This window comes from Hemiscyllium ocellatum, chromosome 3, assembly GCF_020745735.1.
Source record: "Hemiscyllium ocellatum isolate sHemOce1 chromosome 3, sHemOce1.pat.X.cur, whole genome shotgun sequence".
Taxonomy (NCBI): Eukaryota; Metazoa; Chordata; class Chondrichthyes; order Orectolobiformes; family Hemiscylliidae; genus Hemiscyllium; species Hemiscyllium ocellatum.
The window spans coordinates 90,037,415-90,054,455 of record NC_083403.1 but is presented as its reverse complement, the minus strand read 5'-3'; the positions used below and the strand labels follow the sequence as shown (position 1 = coordinate 90,054,455).

The following is a 17,041-nucleotide window of genomic DNA, read 5'->3' as shown; positions in this document are numbered from 1 at the left end:
CTTTATTCCTGATGAAGGGCGTTTGCCCGAAACGTCGATTTCACTGCTCCTTGGATGCTGCCCGAACTGCTGTGCTCTTCCAGCACCACTAATCCAGAACCCATTTAGGACAGAGATGAGGAGAAACTTCTTCACCCAGAGAGTGGTGGCTGTGTGGAATGCTCTGCCTCAGAGTGCAGTGGAGGCCCAGTCTCTGGATTCATTTAAGAAAGAGTTGGATAGAGCTCTCAAGGATAGTGGAATCAAGGGTAATGGAGATAAGGCAGGAACAGGATACTGATCAAGGATGATTAGCCATGATCATATTGAATGGCAGTGCAGGCTCAAAGGGCAGAATGGCCTACTCCTGCGCCTATTGTCCATTGTCTATTGTTGGGCCCTCTACTTATTGTTATTTACGTAAATGATTTGGATGCGAGCATAAGAGGTACAGTTAGTAAGTTTGCAGATGGCACCAAAATTGGAGGTGTAATGGACAGCAAAGAGGGATACCTCAGATTACAACAGGACCTTGACCAGATGGGCCAATGGGCTGAGAAGTGGCAGATGGAGTTTAATTCAGATAAATGTGAGGTGCTGCATTTTGGGAAAGTAAATTTTAGCAGGACTTACACAGTTAATGGTAAGGTCCTAGGGAGTGTTGCTAAACAAAGAGACCTTGGAGTGTAGATTCATAGCTCCTTGAAAGTGGAGTCACAGGGTAGATAGGATAGTGAAGAAGGCATTTGGTATGCTTTCCTTTATTGGTCAGAGTATTGAGTACAGGAGTTGGGAGGTCATGTTGCGGCTGTACAGGACATTGGTTAGGCCACTGTTGGAATATTGCATGCAATTCTGGTCTCCTTCCTATCAGAAAGATGTTGTGAAACTTGAACGTGTTCAGAAAAGATTTACAAGGATGTTGCCAGGATTGGAGGATCTGAGCTACAAGGGGAGGCTGAACAGGCTGGGGCTATTTTCCCTGGAGCGTTGAAGGCTGAGAGGTGACCTTATAGAGGTTTACAAAATTATGAGGGGCATGGATAAGATAAATAAACAAAGTCTTTTGCCTGGGGTCGAGGAGGCCAGAATTAGACGGCATAGGTTTAGGGTGAGAGGGGAAAGATATAAAAGAGAGCCAACGTGCAACTTTTTCACACAGAGGGTGGTACGTGTATGGAATGAGCTGCCAGAGGAAGTGGTGGAGGCTGGTACAATTGCAACATTTAAGAGATACTTGGATGGGTATATGAATAGGAAGTGTTGGGAGGGATATGGGCCGGGTGCTGGCAGGTGGGACTATATTGGGTTGGGATATCTGGTCGGCATGGATGGGTTGGACTGAAGGGTCTGTTTCCATGCTGTACATCTCTATGACTCTATGATTTCTCAACTAATTCTGCAACATAGCCTCTAGGTCACACAGATCCCTATAAGTTTCTGCTCTATGTCTCAGTATACAAAGTCTATTCCCTGGTGTCGTATACTCTACTAGTTGCATTTCTACTTATATTTGCACTTTGATTATTTTGGGGGTGAAATGAAATAAATTGAAATGGATTCAGAAACAATGAGCTGATTGGAATTTCAGATCTACGAACGGAATCTACTATTGGAATCTCTGTTTGCTTCTTCAGCACATGGAAACAAAGACCTTCATATTAACATGGGTAGACAGGTGTTCAGGGTGAGATTGATCATTCTGAGTTTGCCTACATGTAGTGGAGTTTTAGCCCCACATTAGGTATATTTTATTTTCTACCAGATCCCCAGCCATATATCAGTTTGATTTATTGACAGTGGCTGCAGTCAGGCTGGTAAGACTCTCAGGAGAAAGTGAGGACTGCAGATCCTGGAGATCAGAGCAGAAAATGTGTTGCTGGAAAAGCGCAGCAGGTCCTGAAGAAGGGCTTATGCCCGAAACATCAATTCTCCTGCTCTTTGGATGCTGCTTGACCTGCTGCGCTTTTCCAGCAACACATTTTCAGCTCTGGTAAGACTCTCAAACAGGCTAAGGCTGCTGGGATAAGTAAGAGGCATCATTCAATGCCAACTCATTGCTTTTTCAGATTAAAATTACCTGCAACAACTCACTAATGTCTCCACAATTTGCTTTTCTTTTACGCAGACAAACATGCATCAAACCAGGGCCTTGGGAGCCTTGCAGATCATTCATAGATGTCAATCAAATTTTGATATTTTCAGACTAGTGCTAAAGCAAGGATGCTCATCACTGACCATGACGAAAACTGCCCACAAAGATCCAGTGAGCTTCATGGAGGGAATTTTTCTTTTTCTACTGCCAGTTTAAATCTGGCACCAAATCAAGGGATGCCTCGGTGTGCAGCAGTCATGATGTTAGGTAGAAAACCAGTCAAATCACATAGATATTTCTAATCTGAAGTGTTAGAGAGTGCAATTAAAGTGTGGCTGTAGCAAAGCAGAAGTTAAAATATAAATAAACTTCAAAAATGTAACTTTTTAATCACTGCAGAGAAATAGGTATTTCACAGATATGAAATCAGCTTTTAGTCCACTCAGGCTATTTAGCAGTAATTGGTGAAATAATTGATGAAGTTCGTACCTTCTTAAAAACTTTATGCAACAAGTTGTAATATTTTCCACTGAAACTAGCAACGGTTCGAGTAAACTTTCATACCATTTCATGATTACCAAGGGGACAGCAGTCTATGAGCATATCTACAGGACACTCTCCGGAGATTTGTAGATTCACTGGATTTGAGTAATATTCTGCAAATGTGCAAACTCTTGAAGTTGCTGTCAGTTTCATGAGTAAAGAGGGCAAAGCTGACAGTTTTGCAATCATTACACAGTAAATTCACTCCTATAATTTATTCAATACAAATTTTAAGGAGAATTCATATGCCTACCTATAAAAACTCTGATACAAAACTATTATTCTGTATTCAATAATTCACTTTGCTTCTTCAGACTTAAATATCTATTGATAAAATCTGTGTTTTTATTTGTGCAGTATTTTTAATCATAATCTAAAGGCCTCATAACTATCAGAGTACAAATATGATAACAATAATGAAAATATAATCGCATTATGGCAAAAAGCGCATCTCTGAAAACAGCAGAGATGTGTTAAGTTTTAAGTCTTTAATCCAAGATCACCTCTTTTAAAGAAATAAGGTATTTGGCTAAAATATAGACATCAATATTAGATGAAAATATTTCTTAATAGGACAAAATGTTCAATAAAGACTTTCAGCATAAAGTATCTACAAAAGAAAATTCGGGGAAATATAGAGAGAGCTGGGAGTTTTTGTTGCAAACGTTTCGTCCCCTTTCTAGGTGACATCTTCAGTGCTTGGGAGCCTCCTGTGAAGCGCTTCTGTGCTGATTCCTCCGGCATTTATAGTGGTTTGAATCAGCCACTTCCGGTTGTCAGTTGCTGTCCGCTGCAGTGGCTGGTATATAGGGTCTAGGTCGATGTGACTGTCGATAGAATTTGTGGATGAGTGCCATGCCTCTAGGAATTCCCTGGCAGTTCTCTGTTTGGCCTGCCCTATAATAGTGGTGTTGTCCCAATCGCATTTATGTTGTTTGTCATCTGAGTGTATGGCTACTAGGGTTGGCTGGTCGTGTCGTTTCATGGCTAGTTGGTGTTCATGGATGTGGGTTGTTAGCTGTCTTCCTGTTTGTCCTATGTAGTGTTTTGTGCAGTCCTTGCATGGGATTTTGTAAACTATGTTGGTTTTGCTCATGCTGGGTATCGGGTCCTTTGTCCTGGTGAGTTGTTGTCTGAGAGTGGCTGTTGGTTTGTGTGCTGTTATGAGTCCTAGTGGTCGCAGCAGTCTGGCTGTCAGTTCAGAAGTGCTCCTGATGTATGGGAGTGTGGCCAGTCCTTTGGGTTGTGGCATGTCCTCATTTCGTTGTCTGTCCCTTAGGCATCTGTTGATGAAATTGCGCGGGTATCCGATTTTGGTGAAGACCTTGTATAGGTGTTCTTCTTCCTCTTTTTGCATATCTGGTGTGCTGCAGTGTGTTGTGGCCCTTTTGAATAATGTCCTGATGCAACTTCATTTGTGTGTGTTGGGCTGGTTGCTTTCATAGTTCAGGACTTGGTCTGTGTGTGTAGCTTTTCTGTATATCTTCGTGGTGAATTCTCCGTTCGGTGTTCTTTTTACCATCACGTCTAGGAATGGGAGCTGGTTGTCCTTTTCTTCCTCTCTCGTGAATCGGATTCCTGTGAGTGTGGCATTGATGATCCGGTGTGTGTTCTCTATTTCTGTGTTTTTAATGATTACAAAGGTGTCATCCACGTATCTGACCCAGAGTTTGCGTTGTAATTGCGTTAAAACTGCCTTTTCTAACCTTTCCATTACTGCTTCTGCTATGAGTCCGGAGATCGGTGAGCCCATGGGTGTTCCGTTGATTTGTTCACATAACTGGTTGTTGAATGTGAAGTATGTTGTGAGGCACAGGTCCAGTAGTTTAAGTATGCCGTCTTTGTTAATAGGTTCAGCGTCCTGTTATCTGTTATGTATGTCCAGCAGGTTGGATATTGTTTCTCTGGCTAGGGTTTTGTCAATAGAAGTGAACAGTGCCGTTACATCGAATGAGACCATGGTTTCTTCCTTGTCTATGTGTATATTTCTGATGATGTCCAAGAATTCTTGTGTTGACTGTATAGAGTGTCTGGATTCGCTGATCAGGTGTTTCAGTTTCTGTTGTAGCTCTTTAGCCAGTTTGTGTGATGGTGTTCCTGGTAGTGATACTATGGGTCTGAGTGGGATGTCTGGTTTGTTTACTTTAGGTAGTCCATAGAATCTGGGGGGTGTTGTTGCTTTCTGGTTTCATTCTTTGTAGGTCAGTCCTGGTTATCTGTCCGTTTTTTTGTAGATTCCTCAGTGTTTTGTTTATCCTATTGGTGATATACGATGATATACAGAAAAGCCACACACACAGACCAAATCCTGAATTATGAAAGCAACCAGCCCAACACATGCAAACGAAGTTGCATCAGGACATTATTCAAAAGGGCCACAACACACTGCAGCACACCAGATATGCAAAAAGAGGAAGAAGAACACCTATACAAGGTATTCACCAAAATGGGATATCCGCGCAATTTCATCAACAGATGCCTAAGGGAAAGACAACGAAATGAGGACATGCCACAACCCAAAGGACTGGCCACACTCCCATACATCAGGAGCACTTCTGAACTGACAGCCAGACTGCTGCGACCACTAGGACTCATAACAGCACACAAACCAACAGCCACTCTCAAACAACAACTCAACAGGACAAAGGACCCGATACCCAGCATGAGCAAAACCAACGTAGTGTACAAAATCCCATGCAAGGACTGCACAAAACACTACATAGGACAAACAGGAAGACAGCATCCATGAACACCAACTAGCCACGAAACGACACGACCAGCTAACCCTAGTAGCCATACACTCAGATGACAAACAACATGAATGCGATTGGGACAACACCACTATTATAGGGCAGGCCAAACATTGAACAGCCAGGGAATTCCTAGAGGCATGGCACTCATCCACAAATTCTATCAACAGACACATCGACCTAGACCCTATATACCGGCCACTGCAGCGGACAGCAACTGACAACCGGAAGCGGCAGATTCAAACCACTATAAATGCTGGAGGAATCAGCACAGAAGCGCTTCACAGGAGGCTCCCAAGCACTGAAGATGTCACCTAGAAAGGGGACAAAACGTTTGCAACAAAATCTCCCAGCTCGGTGAACAGAACCACAACAACGAGCACCCGAGCTACAAATCGTCTCACAAACTTTGAAAATATAGAGAGAAGCAACGCATTGTATTTGAAATACTATTTTGTTCAATGAATTGTAAAAATTGTAGAAGATTTTTAAAAACTCATCAAACCCAATCTATGCTCTTGTAACACATTTATTTTTCAAAGGATTTGCAAATAGCCACCCATTTCAAAACACAGTGAAAAACAATTTTCCTACCTGACCTATGCCAACCAAAGTTCATTGTTTTTGTGGCAGGGCGGGTGGAAATCCAAAGGGAAAAGAGACTAACTAGCATACTGCCAAAATCAGTCAGTAAATGTGCTGCATCTGTCATAATGGCCAAACTGTGGGCAAAGTAGCCACCTGAAAAACAAAAATAAACAAAACAAACTCTCCATTTGTTGCCATATAGGAAGGGAAACAGAAGCATCCCTTAACAGCAGGGTGTAGGTCCGATGTATTGTGTCTAAATGACAGAACCATTATAATGGACTATGATAGTCCACTATAAGTGGGTGGTACGGTGGCACAGTGGTTAGCATTGCTGCCTCACAGCGCCGGAGACCCGGGTTCAATTCCCGACTCAGGCAACTGACTGTGTGGAGTTTGCACGTTCTCCCCGTGTCTGCGTGGGTTTGCTCCGGTTTCCTCCCACAGTCCAAAGATGTGCAGGTTAGGTAAATTGGCCAGGATAAATTGCCCATAGTGTTAGGTGTAGGGGTATGGGTGGGTTGTGGGTTGGTGTGGACTTGTTGGGCCGAAGGGCCTGTTTCCACACTGTAAGTAATCTAAAGATAGATGAATTGTTCTTTGTGGTTGCATCACAACATATTTTACACATTATACCTGTAATAGGATCAATTCAAAGTACCAAAGGTGCTAAAATCACAGCACAACTAAAATTAATTCTGGAAAACAACATCAAGATGCAAAACATACCCTCGACAATCAATGAACCTCCAGACTTTCAGCAACAGCTTTGATTAGATTAGATTCGCTACAGTGTGAAAACAGGCCCTTTGGCCCAACAGGTCCATAATCAAAACTCTGAAGAGTAACCCATCCAAATTCCTTTTCCCCTCTGACTAATGCACCGAATTGATAATTTAAGCATGGCCAATTCACCTAACCTGCACATCTTTGGACGGTGGGAGGAAACCAAAGCACCCGGAGGAAACCCACGCAGACACAAGGAGAATGTGCAAATCCGAGGTTGGAATTGAACCCGGGACCCTGGTGCTGTGAGGCAACAGTGCTAACCACTGAGCCACCGTGCCACCCTGTAAAGCTGTTAATTTCACAGAGGAATTTTTTCAGCCACTGCAACTTGCTATCTGCAAAGATTTTATAACACATCCTGGAGTTTAGGAAAGACCATGCAACATTCATTTGTTTATGTAAAAGAGCATGAAAAGAATATTTAATCTAGTATGTTCTAATAAAATGAACTTATTAATTTATGGCAGAATTAGTTCATTTATCAGAATTCAACTTGGTAATAGGTCCTTCATCAGCTGGTTAAAGGAATATATTTTTATTTAAGGGAAATATTGTTCTTTCGAGCACAAAGGGAAACTGATTGAATATTTTAATAACCTTTAAATATTATGTTCTGCTGTCAATGTTACACACTGCTGTTGCTTGATTGACAGTGGTGGAGGGAGTGGATGTTTGTGGATGTGGTGCCAATTAGGCAGTTGCTTTGTCCTGGACTTCTTGAGTATTAGCAGAACTGCACTCATCCAGGTAATTGGGCAGTATTCTGTCACACTTTTGTGAAGGGCTGATGAAGGGCTTATGCCTAAAACATCGACTATCCTGCTCCTCGAATGCTGCCTGACCCGCTGTGTTTTTCCAGCACCACACTTTTTGACTCTGATCTCCAGTATTCGCAGTCCTCATTTTTTCCAACACCTGATAGTGCCCATTTAAATTAATTTCATTCATAATATATTGAAAACCAAGAAGGTCAGTAAATGAACTCTTTCTGACAGTGCATCAATATGTAACACAAGAGAAATAATAATTAGATTAGATTCGCTACAATGTGGGAACAGGCCCTTTGGCCCAACAAGTACACACCGACCCTCCGAAGAGTAACCCACTCAGACTGATTTTCCCCACATTTACCCTTGACAAATGCACCTAACACTATGGGCAATTTAGCATGGCCAATTCACCTGATCCGCATATCTTTTGGAATGTGGGAAGAAACCAGAGCACCCGGAAGAAACTCACGCAGACATGTGCAAACTCCACACCGCCCGAGGCTGGAATCAAACCTGGGTCCCTGGCACGGTGAGGCAGCAGTGATAACCACTGAGCCACCGTGCCACCCTTCTATTTTCTGGGACAGAGACTTCCAGAGGTTCACCACTCTATGGTTAAAGAAATTTCTCCTGAGCCTAAATGGCCTTCCTTGCATCTTTAGGCTAATACTCCTGGTTCACATCATCAGGAATATCTGTCCTGCGTTTACACTCTCTTGCTGGTTATAATTTTATAAGTTTTTAAGAGATCCCCTCATTCCACTAAATTCTCATTTATATAGTAAATAAAAAAAAAATGAACTGAATGATGCTGGAAATCAGAAATGAAACCAGAAATCGCGAGGAAAGTTCAGCAGGTTTGGAGCTTTTGTGAAGAGAAATCAGAGTTAATGTTTCAGGCACAGTGACCCTTCCTGAGTTCTGAGGAAGGTTTCCAGCATTTTCTGTTTTTGCTTCCAATGGATATAACTGACTGAGTCTCTCCAGTCTCATACCAGCAAGATCCAGTCCTGCCATCCCAAGAATCAGTCTGGTAAACTTTTAGTGCACTCCTTCCATAGCCAGAACATCCTTCCTCTGGTAATGTGACGAAAACTGCACAAAATACTCTAGGTGTGGTCTCACAAAAGGTAACAAAACATTCTTGCTCCATAACTGAATCATCTCACTAGTGCTTTCTTCACTACTTGCATTCTTACTTCAGTAACCGGTGTACAAAGACATCCAGATCTTGTTGCACCTCTCCATTTCCCAATCTATTGCCACTCAGATAATAATTTACCTTCCCATTTTTGCTAACTCACATTTATCCACATTATACTTCATCTGCCATACATTTGACCACACAATCAACTTGCCCAAAACACACTGAAGTACCCCTGCACCCTCCTCACAGTTTAGCTTCCACCCAGCATTGTATTGTCTGCAAATTTGGAGATATTACACTTAGTTCCCCCAAAGTCACTATCTTGTGAATCACTGGGTTGCAAGAACTGATCCATACAGTATCCCACTAGTCACTGCCTACCATTCCAAAGAAGGCATGTGAAGGTAGCAGGGTGGTTGTTATGGGGGACTTTAACTTCCCAGATATTGACTGGGAGAGCTATAGCTCGAGTTCATTAGATGGGTCGGTGTTTGTCCAATGTGTGCAGGAGGGTTTCCTGACACAATATGTAGATAGGCCAACAAGAGGTGAGGCTATACTGGATTTGGTTCTAGGTAATGAACCAGGCCAGGTGTTAGACTTGGAGGTAGGTGAGCACTTCGGGGACAGTGACCACAACTCGGTGACTTTTACTTTAGTCATGGAGAGGGATAAGTGTGCGCCGCAGGGCAAGAGTTATAGCTGGGGGCAGGGAAATTATGATGCAGTGAGGCATGACTTAGGATGTGTGGATTGGAAAAACAGGCTTCAAGAGAAGAACACTAATGAGATGTGGGGATTGTTCAAGGAGCAGCTACTACGTGTCCTCGATAAGTATGTACCAGTCAGGCATGATGTAAAGGGCCTTGTGAGGCAGCCGTGGTTTAGTAAGGAATTGGAATCCCTTGTGAAAGGGAAGAAGGCGGCATATGTAAAGATGAGGCGTGAAGGTTCAGTTGGGGCGATAGAGAGTTATAAGGTAGCCAGGAAGAATCTAAAGAGAGAGCTAAGAGAAGCGAGAAGGGGACATGAAAAGTCTTTAGCTGGTAGGATTAGGGAAAACCCAAAGGCTTTCTATAGGTATGTCAGGAATAAAAGGATGACTAGGGTAGGTATCGGTCCAGTCAAGGATAGTAGTGGGAAGTTGTGTGTGGAGGCGGAGGAGATTGGAGAGACACTAAATCAATACTTTTCATCAGTATTCACTCAGGAACAGGACACTATTGCTGATGTGAATATTGAGTCACAAATGATTAGAATGGATGGCCTGGAAATATGCAGGGAAGAGGTTCTGGGAATATTGGAGAGGATGAAAATAGATAAGTCTCCTGGGCCTGATGGCATTTACCCCAGGATCCTATGGGAAGCTAGGGAGGAGATAGCAGAGCCATTGGCCTGGATTTTTATGTCGTCATTGTCAACGGGAATAGTACCAGAGGACTGGAGGATAGCAAATGTGGTCTCCTTGTTCAAGAAAGGGAGTAGGGATAGCCCTAGTAACTATAGGCCAGTGAGTCTGACTTCAGTGGTGGGCAAAGTCTTAGAGAGAATGGTAAGGGATAAGATTTATGAACATCTGGATAGGAATAACGTGATCAAGGATAGCCAGCATGGTTTTGTGAAGGGCAGGTCGTGCCTCACAAACCTTATTGAGTTCTTTGAGAAGGTGACTAAGGAAGTGGACGAGGGTAAAGCAGTAGATGTTGTGTATATGGATTTTAGTAAGGCGTTCGATAAGGTTCCCCATGGTAGGCTAATGCTAAAACTACGGAGGTATGGCATTGAGGATACATTAGAGTTTTGGATTAGGAATTGGCTGGCTGGAAGGAGATAGAGGGTAGTAGTTGATGGACTAAGTTCATCTTGGAGTGCAGTTACTAGCGGTGTACCACAAGGATCTGTTTTGGGACCATTGCTTTTTGTTATCTTTATAAATGATCTAGAGGAAGGGCTTGAAAGCTGGGTAAGCAAGTTTGCGGATGACACAAAAGTCGGTGGAGTTGTGGATAGTGAGGAAGGAAGTGGTAGGTTACAGCGGGATATAGATAAGTTGCAGAGCTGGGCAGAAAGGTGGCAAATGGAATTCAATGTAGCTAAGTGTGAAGTCATTCACTTTGGTAGGAGTAACAAGATGATGGATTACTGGGCTAATGGTAGGCTACTTGGTAGTGTGGATGAGCAGAGGGATCTTGGTGTCCATGTACACAGATCTCTGAAAGTTGCCACCCAGGTAAATAGTGCTGTGAGGAAGGCATATGGTGTACTGGGCTTTATTGGTAGAGGAATTGAGTTCCGGAGTCCTGAGGTCATGTTGCAACTGTATAAGACTCTGGTGCGGCCTCATCTGGAGTATTGTGTGCAGTTTTGGTCGCCATACTATAGGAAGGATGTGGAGGCATTGGAACGAGTGCAGAGGAGGTTTACCAGGATGTTGCCTGGAATGGTAGGAAAATCTTATGAGGAAAGGCTGAGGCACTTGGGGCTGTTCTCATTGGAGAAGAGAAGGTTTAGGGGAGATTTGATAGAGGTGTATCAGATGATTAGGGGTTTAGATAGGGTCGACACTGAGAACCTTTTACCGCTAATGGAGTCAGGTGTTACTAGGGGACACAGCTTTAAATTAAGGGGTGGTAGGTATAGGACAGATGTTAGGGGTAGATTCTTTACACAGCGGGTTGTGAGTTCATGGAATGCCCTGCCAGTAGCAGTGGTGAACTCTCCTTCTTTATGGTCATTTAAGCGGGCATTGGATAGGCATTTGGAAGTTATTGGGCTAGTGTAGGTTAGGTAGGATTCGGTCGGCGCAACATCGAGGGCCGAAGGGCCTGTACTGCGCTGTATCTTTCTATGTTCTATGTTCTATGTTCTATGTTTATTTCTATCGTTTGTTTCCTGACTGCCAGCCAGCTGTCTATCCATGCCAGTACATTACCACAAATCCCATGCACTTTAATCTTACATGCTTTTCTTTTATGTGGGACCTTGCTGAAAGCCTTCTGAAAGACTATGCAAACCACATTTATTGGCTGTCTATCAACTCTGCAAGTTACATCCTTAAAAAAATTTGAATAGATTTGTCAAACATAATTTCTCTTTCATAAATCTATACTAAATCCACCTGTCAGATGTTGTCACTATTTTCTAAGTGCTTTGCTATTAAATCTTTTATCATAGCTTTTTCCCTACTACTGTTAACAGGTAAACTTATCAATACATTCCTGTTCTCCTTTTTAAAATTAGTGATGGTGCCTATGAATGGATAAGGGTATTCATGAAAGATAGTGGAGGGAACTAGAAAAAAAGCAAAAGTCCAAGTTTACAACATATACTTCATACTCACCTACAACTTCTCCAACCATAAATATTAGGCAAATAACAGCAGCAATATAGAGCTTCCTTCTTGCCAGCAGCTTTGCGCTGTTTTCAAAATCTGATGTAGATCTGCTGTGGCAATGTTGACTTGTATATCTCTCCAATTCAATGGAGTTGGCACTGCTTCCATTGTCAAATGGGTAATTTGGGTATGTTTCTTTTGAACCAGAAAAAGGGCTGCAATGCAAGGAAAGTAAAATAATTAACCAAGATAATTATATCAAACATAAAACATAAATTTCTTATATTTGATGTAATGTTGTTTGTTACCTTACATAGAGTCGTACAACAACATAGAAACAGACCTTTTGGTCCAACCAGTCCATGATGAACATAATACCAAACTAAATTAGTGACACCAGTCTGCTCCTGGCCCATATGCCTTCAAACATGTCCTATTCCTGTATCCCTCCAAATGTATTTTGAATGCTTTAATTGTATCCATGTCCACCACTTCCTTAAGAAGTTCATTTCACAGGTCTGTTCATAAATTAAAGACTTTCAACAAACTCAAAAAGTTTAGCATATTAGTTCCATAAAAATTAGTTAATACCATACAACTCATATTGAAACCACAAAGCATCTATTCACTTCCATTGTTGCAAATGTATATAGAGAACCACATATGTGCAATATTTATAATTGAGTGTTGAACTGAAAAGTAAGACAACTCTTGATGGAAGCATATGTAGCCAGGTTCATGAACTATGCACACTATGAACAAATGGTTGAAGGATATGAATGTGGAAAATCTACCTAGTCTCATGTTACTGATCACTATTTAATGATTTAAAAGGTAGGCACAGGCACAGGCACAGGCAGGGGTTTGAGACAGAATTCTGACTGGCTGTTTCTTCCTGCAGTCAGAGCATGTGTCAAGGCTTGCAAGTGAAATGGGGACCATTGAAAAGATGCAAAAACCTAACCAGATTCCCACTAAATGTGCAAAATATCTCTTGAAATTATTACGACAATGGATAACAGTAAGCTGAAGGGGGTGGCATTTACTCATTTACCCGTTGACTCATGTACATAGAACAATAAATATATTCAGGTATTTCAAAGAGGATTTGCAGTTAGTTGGAGGTGAATTCAGTACATGCAGGAAGGTCAGTTAAGAACTTATTCTGCTTCTTTTACTGCTTCTTAGCATAGTAACCAGCAGAAGACAAGTTGAGGTCCATAGGTTTTATTTTAAGAAGAAACTCTGTCTTACTGAGGGAAACACTGAGAATTAACAGAAGTCAGAAGTATTGGGATGAGGGTAAATTGTAATATAGAACTCTGTGGCCTCACAATGATCATATGTGTTTGACTGCTTAGTAATCTTTCCCCTTACTAGCTGCTGTCAAACTTTGGATGCCTGGAAATAGTTAACACCACTTGGCCAGAATGAATAGGGAGCAATCTCTGAACCCAATCTGAAAATTAACCAAGAGCGATCCTTAGGTCTCAGTTTACTAACTACAGGGAACTGTCAACACCTAATGTGGGATTATCTCTGGCAAACCAGATACTAATCTCAAACAGCTGCATTATCAGGATCAGATCTCAAAAGTAATGGGACTGGCAAAAGGATATAATGGCTACAAAGTATGGGTTATCAGAGATCTTCAAAAGTGTTGGACAGATTGCCAATTTTGTTTTGTTTCCAAAAGTGAAAACTTTTCAATACTAACTGCATTCTCTTTAGAATCAATTGTCTAGTTGTTTGATTATATATGTTTGTTGACTGTTGATGCTTACAATGCTTAAGACTCATAGAAAAGTAAAGTTCCTGGAAGGTAGACCTGCAAACGTAGAGCAGATATTTTAAGGCACTATGAATAAATTCATGTTACATACATATAAGCTGGTGTGTCATCTCTAGAGATATTGCAAATGTAAAACACAAAATGAATCGGGGACAGTGATAAATTTAAATTACTGGCTTTATCAATTTCTTCACCAAGAGATCTCCTGATGCTATGAGATCAGAGGTTTTCAGAGTTCAACACCTAATTGCTAGCCTTAATGATGGAAAATCCAGCTATTGCAAATGGCAATAATTGTATATTTTCTTGCAGCAGAAGACAGTGAGAATTTGAGCAATTCAGAGAAAAATTCTTTAAACTTGATAACAGCAGGAAGTGCTCTCAAAAAATACAAAGCAAAATGTGATGATTGACCATAAAAGGTATGAATCCATAAGACAATGTGTGGCAGCATTTGAGCAATTGGCTTCTGTAAATTTGCCACTAACCGATGAACCAAGTCTTGAAAACAAATGCTAAATTCCAGGAATTAGAAAACCTCTCCTCATGATAATGATAATTGAACCTTGGGAAAAAGCATTGCACAATGCAAAAATAGCGCTCTTAGAATGAGTGTGAACCTTAAATTGATCCACAAAGCTAACATTCTTCAAAAACGTATTGAATTTCAACAATCCAAGAATTATGATTTCATGATTTCTTCAAAAGGCTCAACATGTGTCAGCATTATCTTTAGAGACCACTAGCAGAGTAAAGTCAATATGTTACAGCTTTTCTTACTTGTGAAAAATTGTTTTGGTAACACAAAATGCTATATGGAATAAGTTTAGCACATAAAACATTCTAGAAATCATTTCTTCAGTTTTCCCAGAGGCTGAGAAGTTGGGCAAACTATTTAACAATGCATAGTCCACAAAAGGGACAAAGTATAACATGATCAATGATTATCAGCAGCATTCTTACAGCACAACTACAGTGCTCACAAATTGCTAATGGCATTGTTAGAAAGACTTGTAAGGATATGGACACCCATAAAAGTCAGATAATCTTTACCAGTACAATTTTCAGTTCAAATTCATCACAAAGAACTACAGACTTAAATTCATAGATTTAATAGTAGTCTTCCCAGACATTCATGAATCAAAGACTATTTCTTTACAGAGAAATCTAGCAAGCTGAACTCCAAGAAATTACACAATATACATATATTTGTCATTTGAATTATTTAATTTAGAAAAATGTGGAAATGTTTAGTTGTTTAATGTTTAATTGTGAGCGTCTGATCACCACAACTGCTCACTGTGCTTCATTAGTTAAGTCTGGTTGCTTACTTAGAGAAAAGTAACCAAACTATAAAAGTTGCTGTTGACTAAATTTGTACAGGTGAAGCAGAGGTTTTAAACCCCTGAGAATACATTCCTGTTACACATTCAGACAGTTTTTTTTTGTTTCAGCAGCAGGAAGAGCAGGAGCATTGACTAGGGGGCTAACAGGAAGGTGAATCGCCAATTTAAAAACCTACCTCTGAATAGACACGCTGAGCAGGAGTGGACACGGGACTGCTGAGTAACTGAAGTAATATATTTGGATGGTTGCATCACCTGAAACACTACTTAGGTAGTGTCTCCCACCTATCCTCCTCCTCTAATCAAAGAAAAGTTCTGTGCACCGGATTGGCAAGGTGACTAGTTTCTCTTTTTTTTAGATTTTCAGTTGTCTCTTTGGGAATTTAGAATAGTAGGAATGGAGGTTAAAGCAGTTGAATGTTGCTCCTGCAGAATGTGGGAGGTAAGGGTCACCACTAGTGTCCCAGCTGACTTCCTCTGCAGGAAGTGCACCCAACTCCAGCTCCTTGAATACGACATTAGGGAACTGGAGCTGGAGCTAAATGAATTTCATATCATCCAGGAGATGGAGAGGGTTATTGAGACAAGTTACAGGGAGGCAGTCACAGCTCAAGTTCAAGATAAAGGCAAATGGGATACAGTCAGAGGATGGAAAGGAAACCGGTAGGCAGTGCATGGAACCCTGTAGCCATTACCCTAAATAATAAGTATACAATTTTGGATACTATTGGGTGGGGGGGGGGGGGTAAGCCATGGGTACAGGTGTCTGGCACAGATTCCGTCCCCGTTGCCCAGAAGGGAAGGGGAAAAAGGAGCAGAGCATTGGTCATTGGAGATTCCACAGTTAGGGAGACAGATAGGAGGTTCTGTGGGAATGAAAGAGACTCATGGTTGATGTGTTGCCTTCCAGGTGCCAGGGTTCATGATGTCTGATTGTGTTTTGGGGATCCTAGAGGGGACAGCGAGCAGCCCCAAGTCGTGGTCCACATGGGCATAAAAAACATAGGTAAGGGAAAGGATGGGGATTAGGCAGAAATTCAGGGAACCAGGATGAAGCTAAACAAACTGGGTTGTTATCTTCAGTTTGTTGCCCATGCCACGTGCTAGCGAGGCGATGAATATGAAGAGAACAGAGTTGAACATGTGGCTACAGGGATGGTACAGGAGAGTGGGTTTCAGACACCTGGATAATAAGTGCTCATTCTGGGGTAGGTGGAACTTCTACAAACAGAATGGTCCACACCTGAACCAGAGGAGTACCAATATCCTGGGGACAAAATTTGCTAATGCTCTTTAGGAGGGTTTAAACTAATTTCACTGGGGGGTGGGAACCTAAATTGTAGTTCCAGTGTCCAGGATGTTGAGAGTAGTGAGGTTAGAAATATGGTTTCAAGGTCGCAAGAGTTCACTGTCAAGCAGGAAGGTGGTTTGAAATATATCTACTTCAATGCCAGGAGCATCTGGAATAAGGTGGAAAAACTTGCAGCATGGGTTGGTATCTAGGACTTTGATGTTGTGGCCATTTTGGAGACATGGATAGAACAGGAACAGGAATGGTGTGTTGCAAGTTCCAAGATTTAGATGTATCAGTGAGAACATAGATGATGGTGAAAGAGGGGGAGGTGTGCCATTGTTAGCCAAGGACGTTAGCAGAAAGGACTTTGAGGACTTTGGATGGAAGGTTTGCTCGAGTGGGTGAGGAGGGTTTAAACTAGTAAGGCGGGGGGTGGGAACCTGAACTATATATCGATGGTGAGAGTTGATGGAGATGAGCAATAGCAAGAGGAACCTCCTTCGAGCAGATGGTTTAGAAGGAGCTGTTTTTGTAAGGTGTGTTCAGGAGTGTTTCCTAACTCAGTACGTTAACAGGCCAATGAGGGGAGAGGCCATTTTGAATTTGGTGCTTGG

The 17,041-nt window shown here is 41.7% G+C and overlaps 1 protein-coding gene across 2 annotated transcripts in view; it reads right to left on the bottom strand.

Annotated features, from left to right (window-relative positions):
• The window catches only part of slc30a2 (solute carrier family 30 member 2), a 116,263-nt gene that overhangs the window by 78,631 nt on the left and 20,591 nt on the right, over positions 1-17,041 (bottom strand). Inside the window, exons 2-3 of one of the 2 annotated variants that reach the window (XM_060821276.1) lie at positions 12,002-12,210; positions 5,962-6,108 (exon numbers count right to left, since the gene is read on the bottom strand). In XM_060821276.1, coding sequence (XP_060677259.1) covers positions 5,962-6,108; positions 12,002-12,210 — 356 coding nt within the window. The remainder of the gene's footprint in view (positions 1-5,961; positions 6,109-12,001; positions 12,211-17,041) is intronic. The other variant, XM_060821277.1, reaches the window with a different exon arrangement.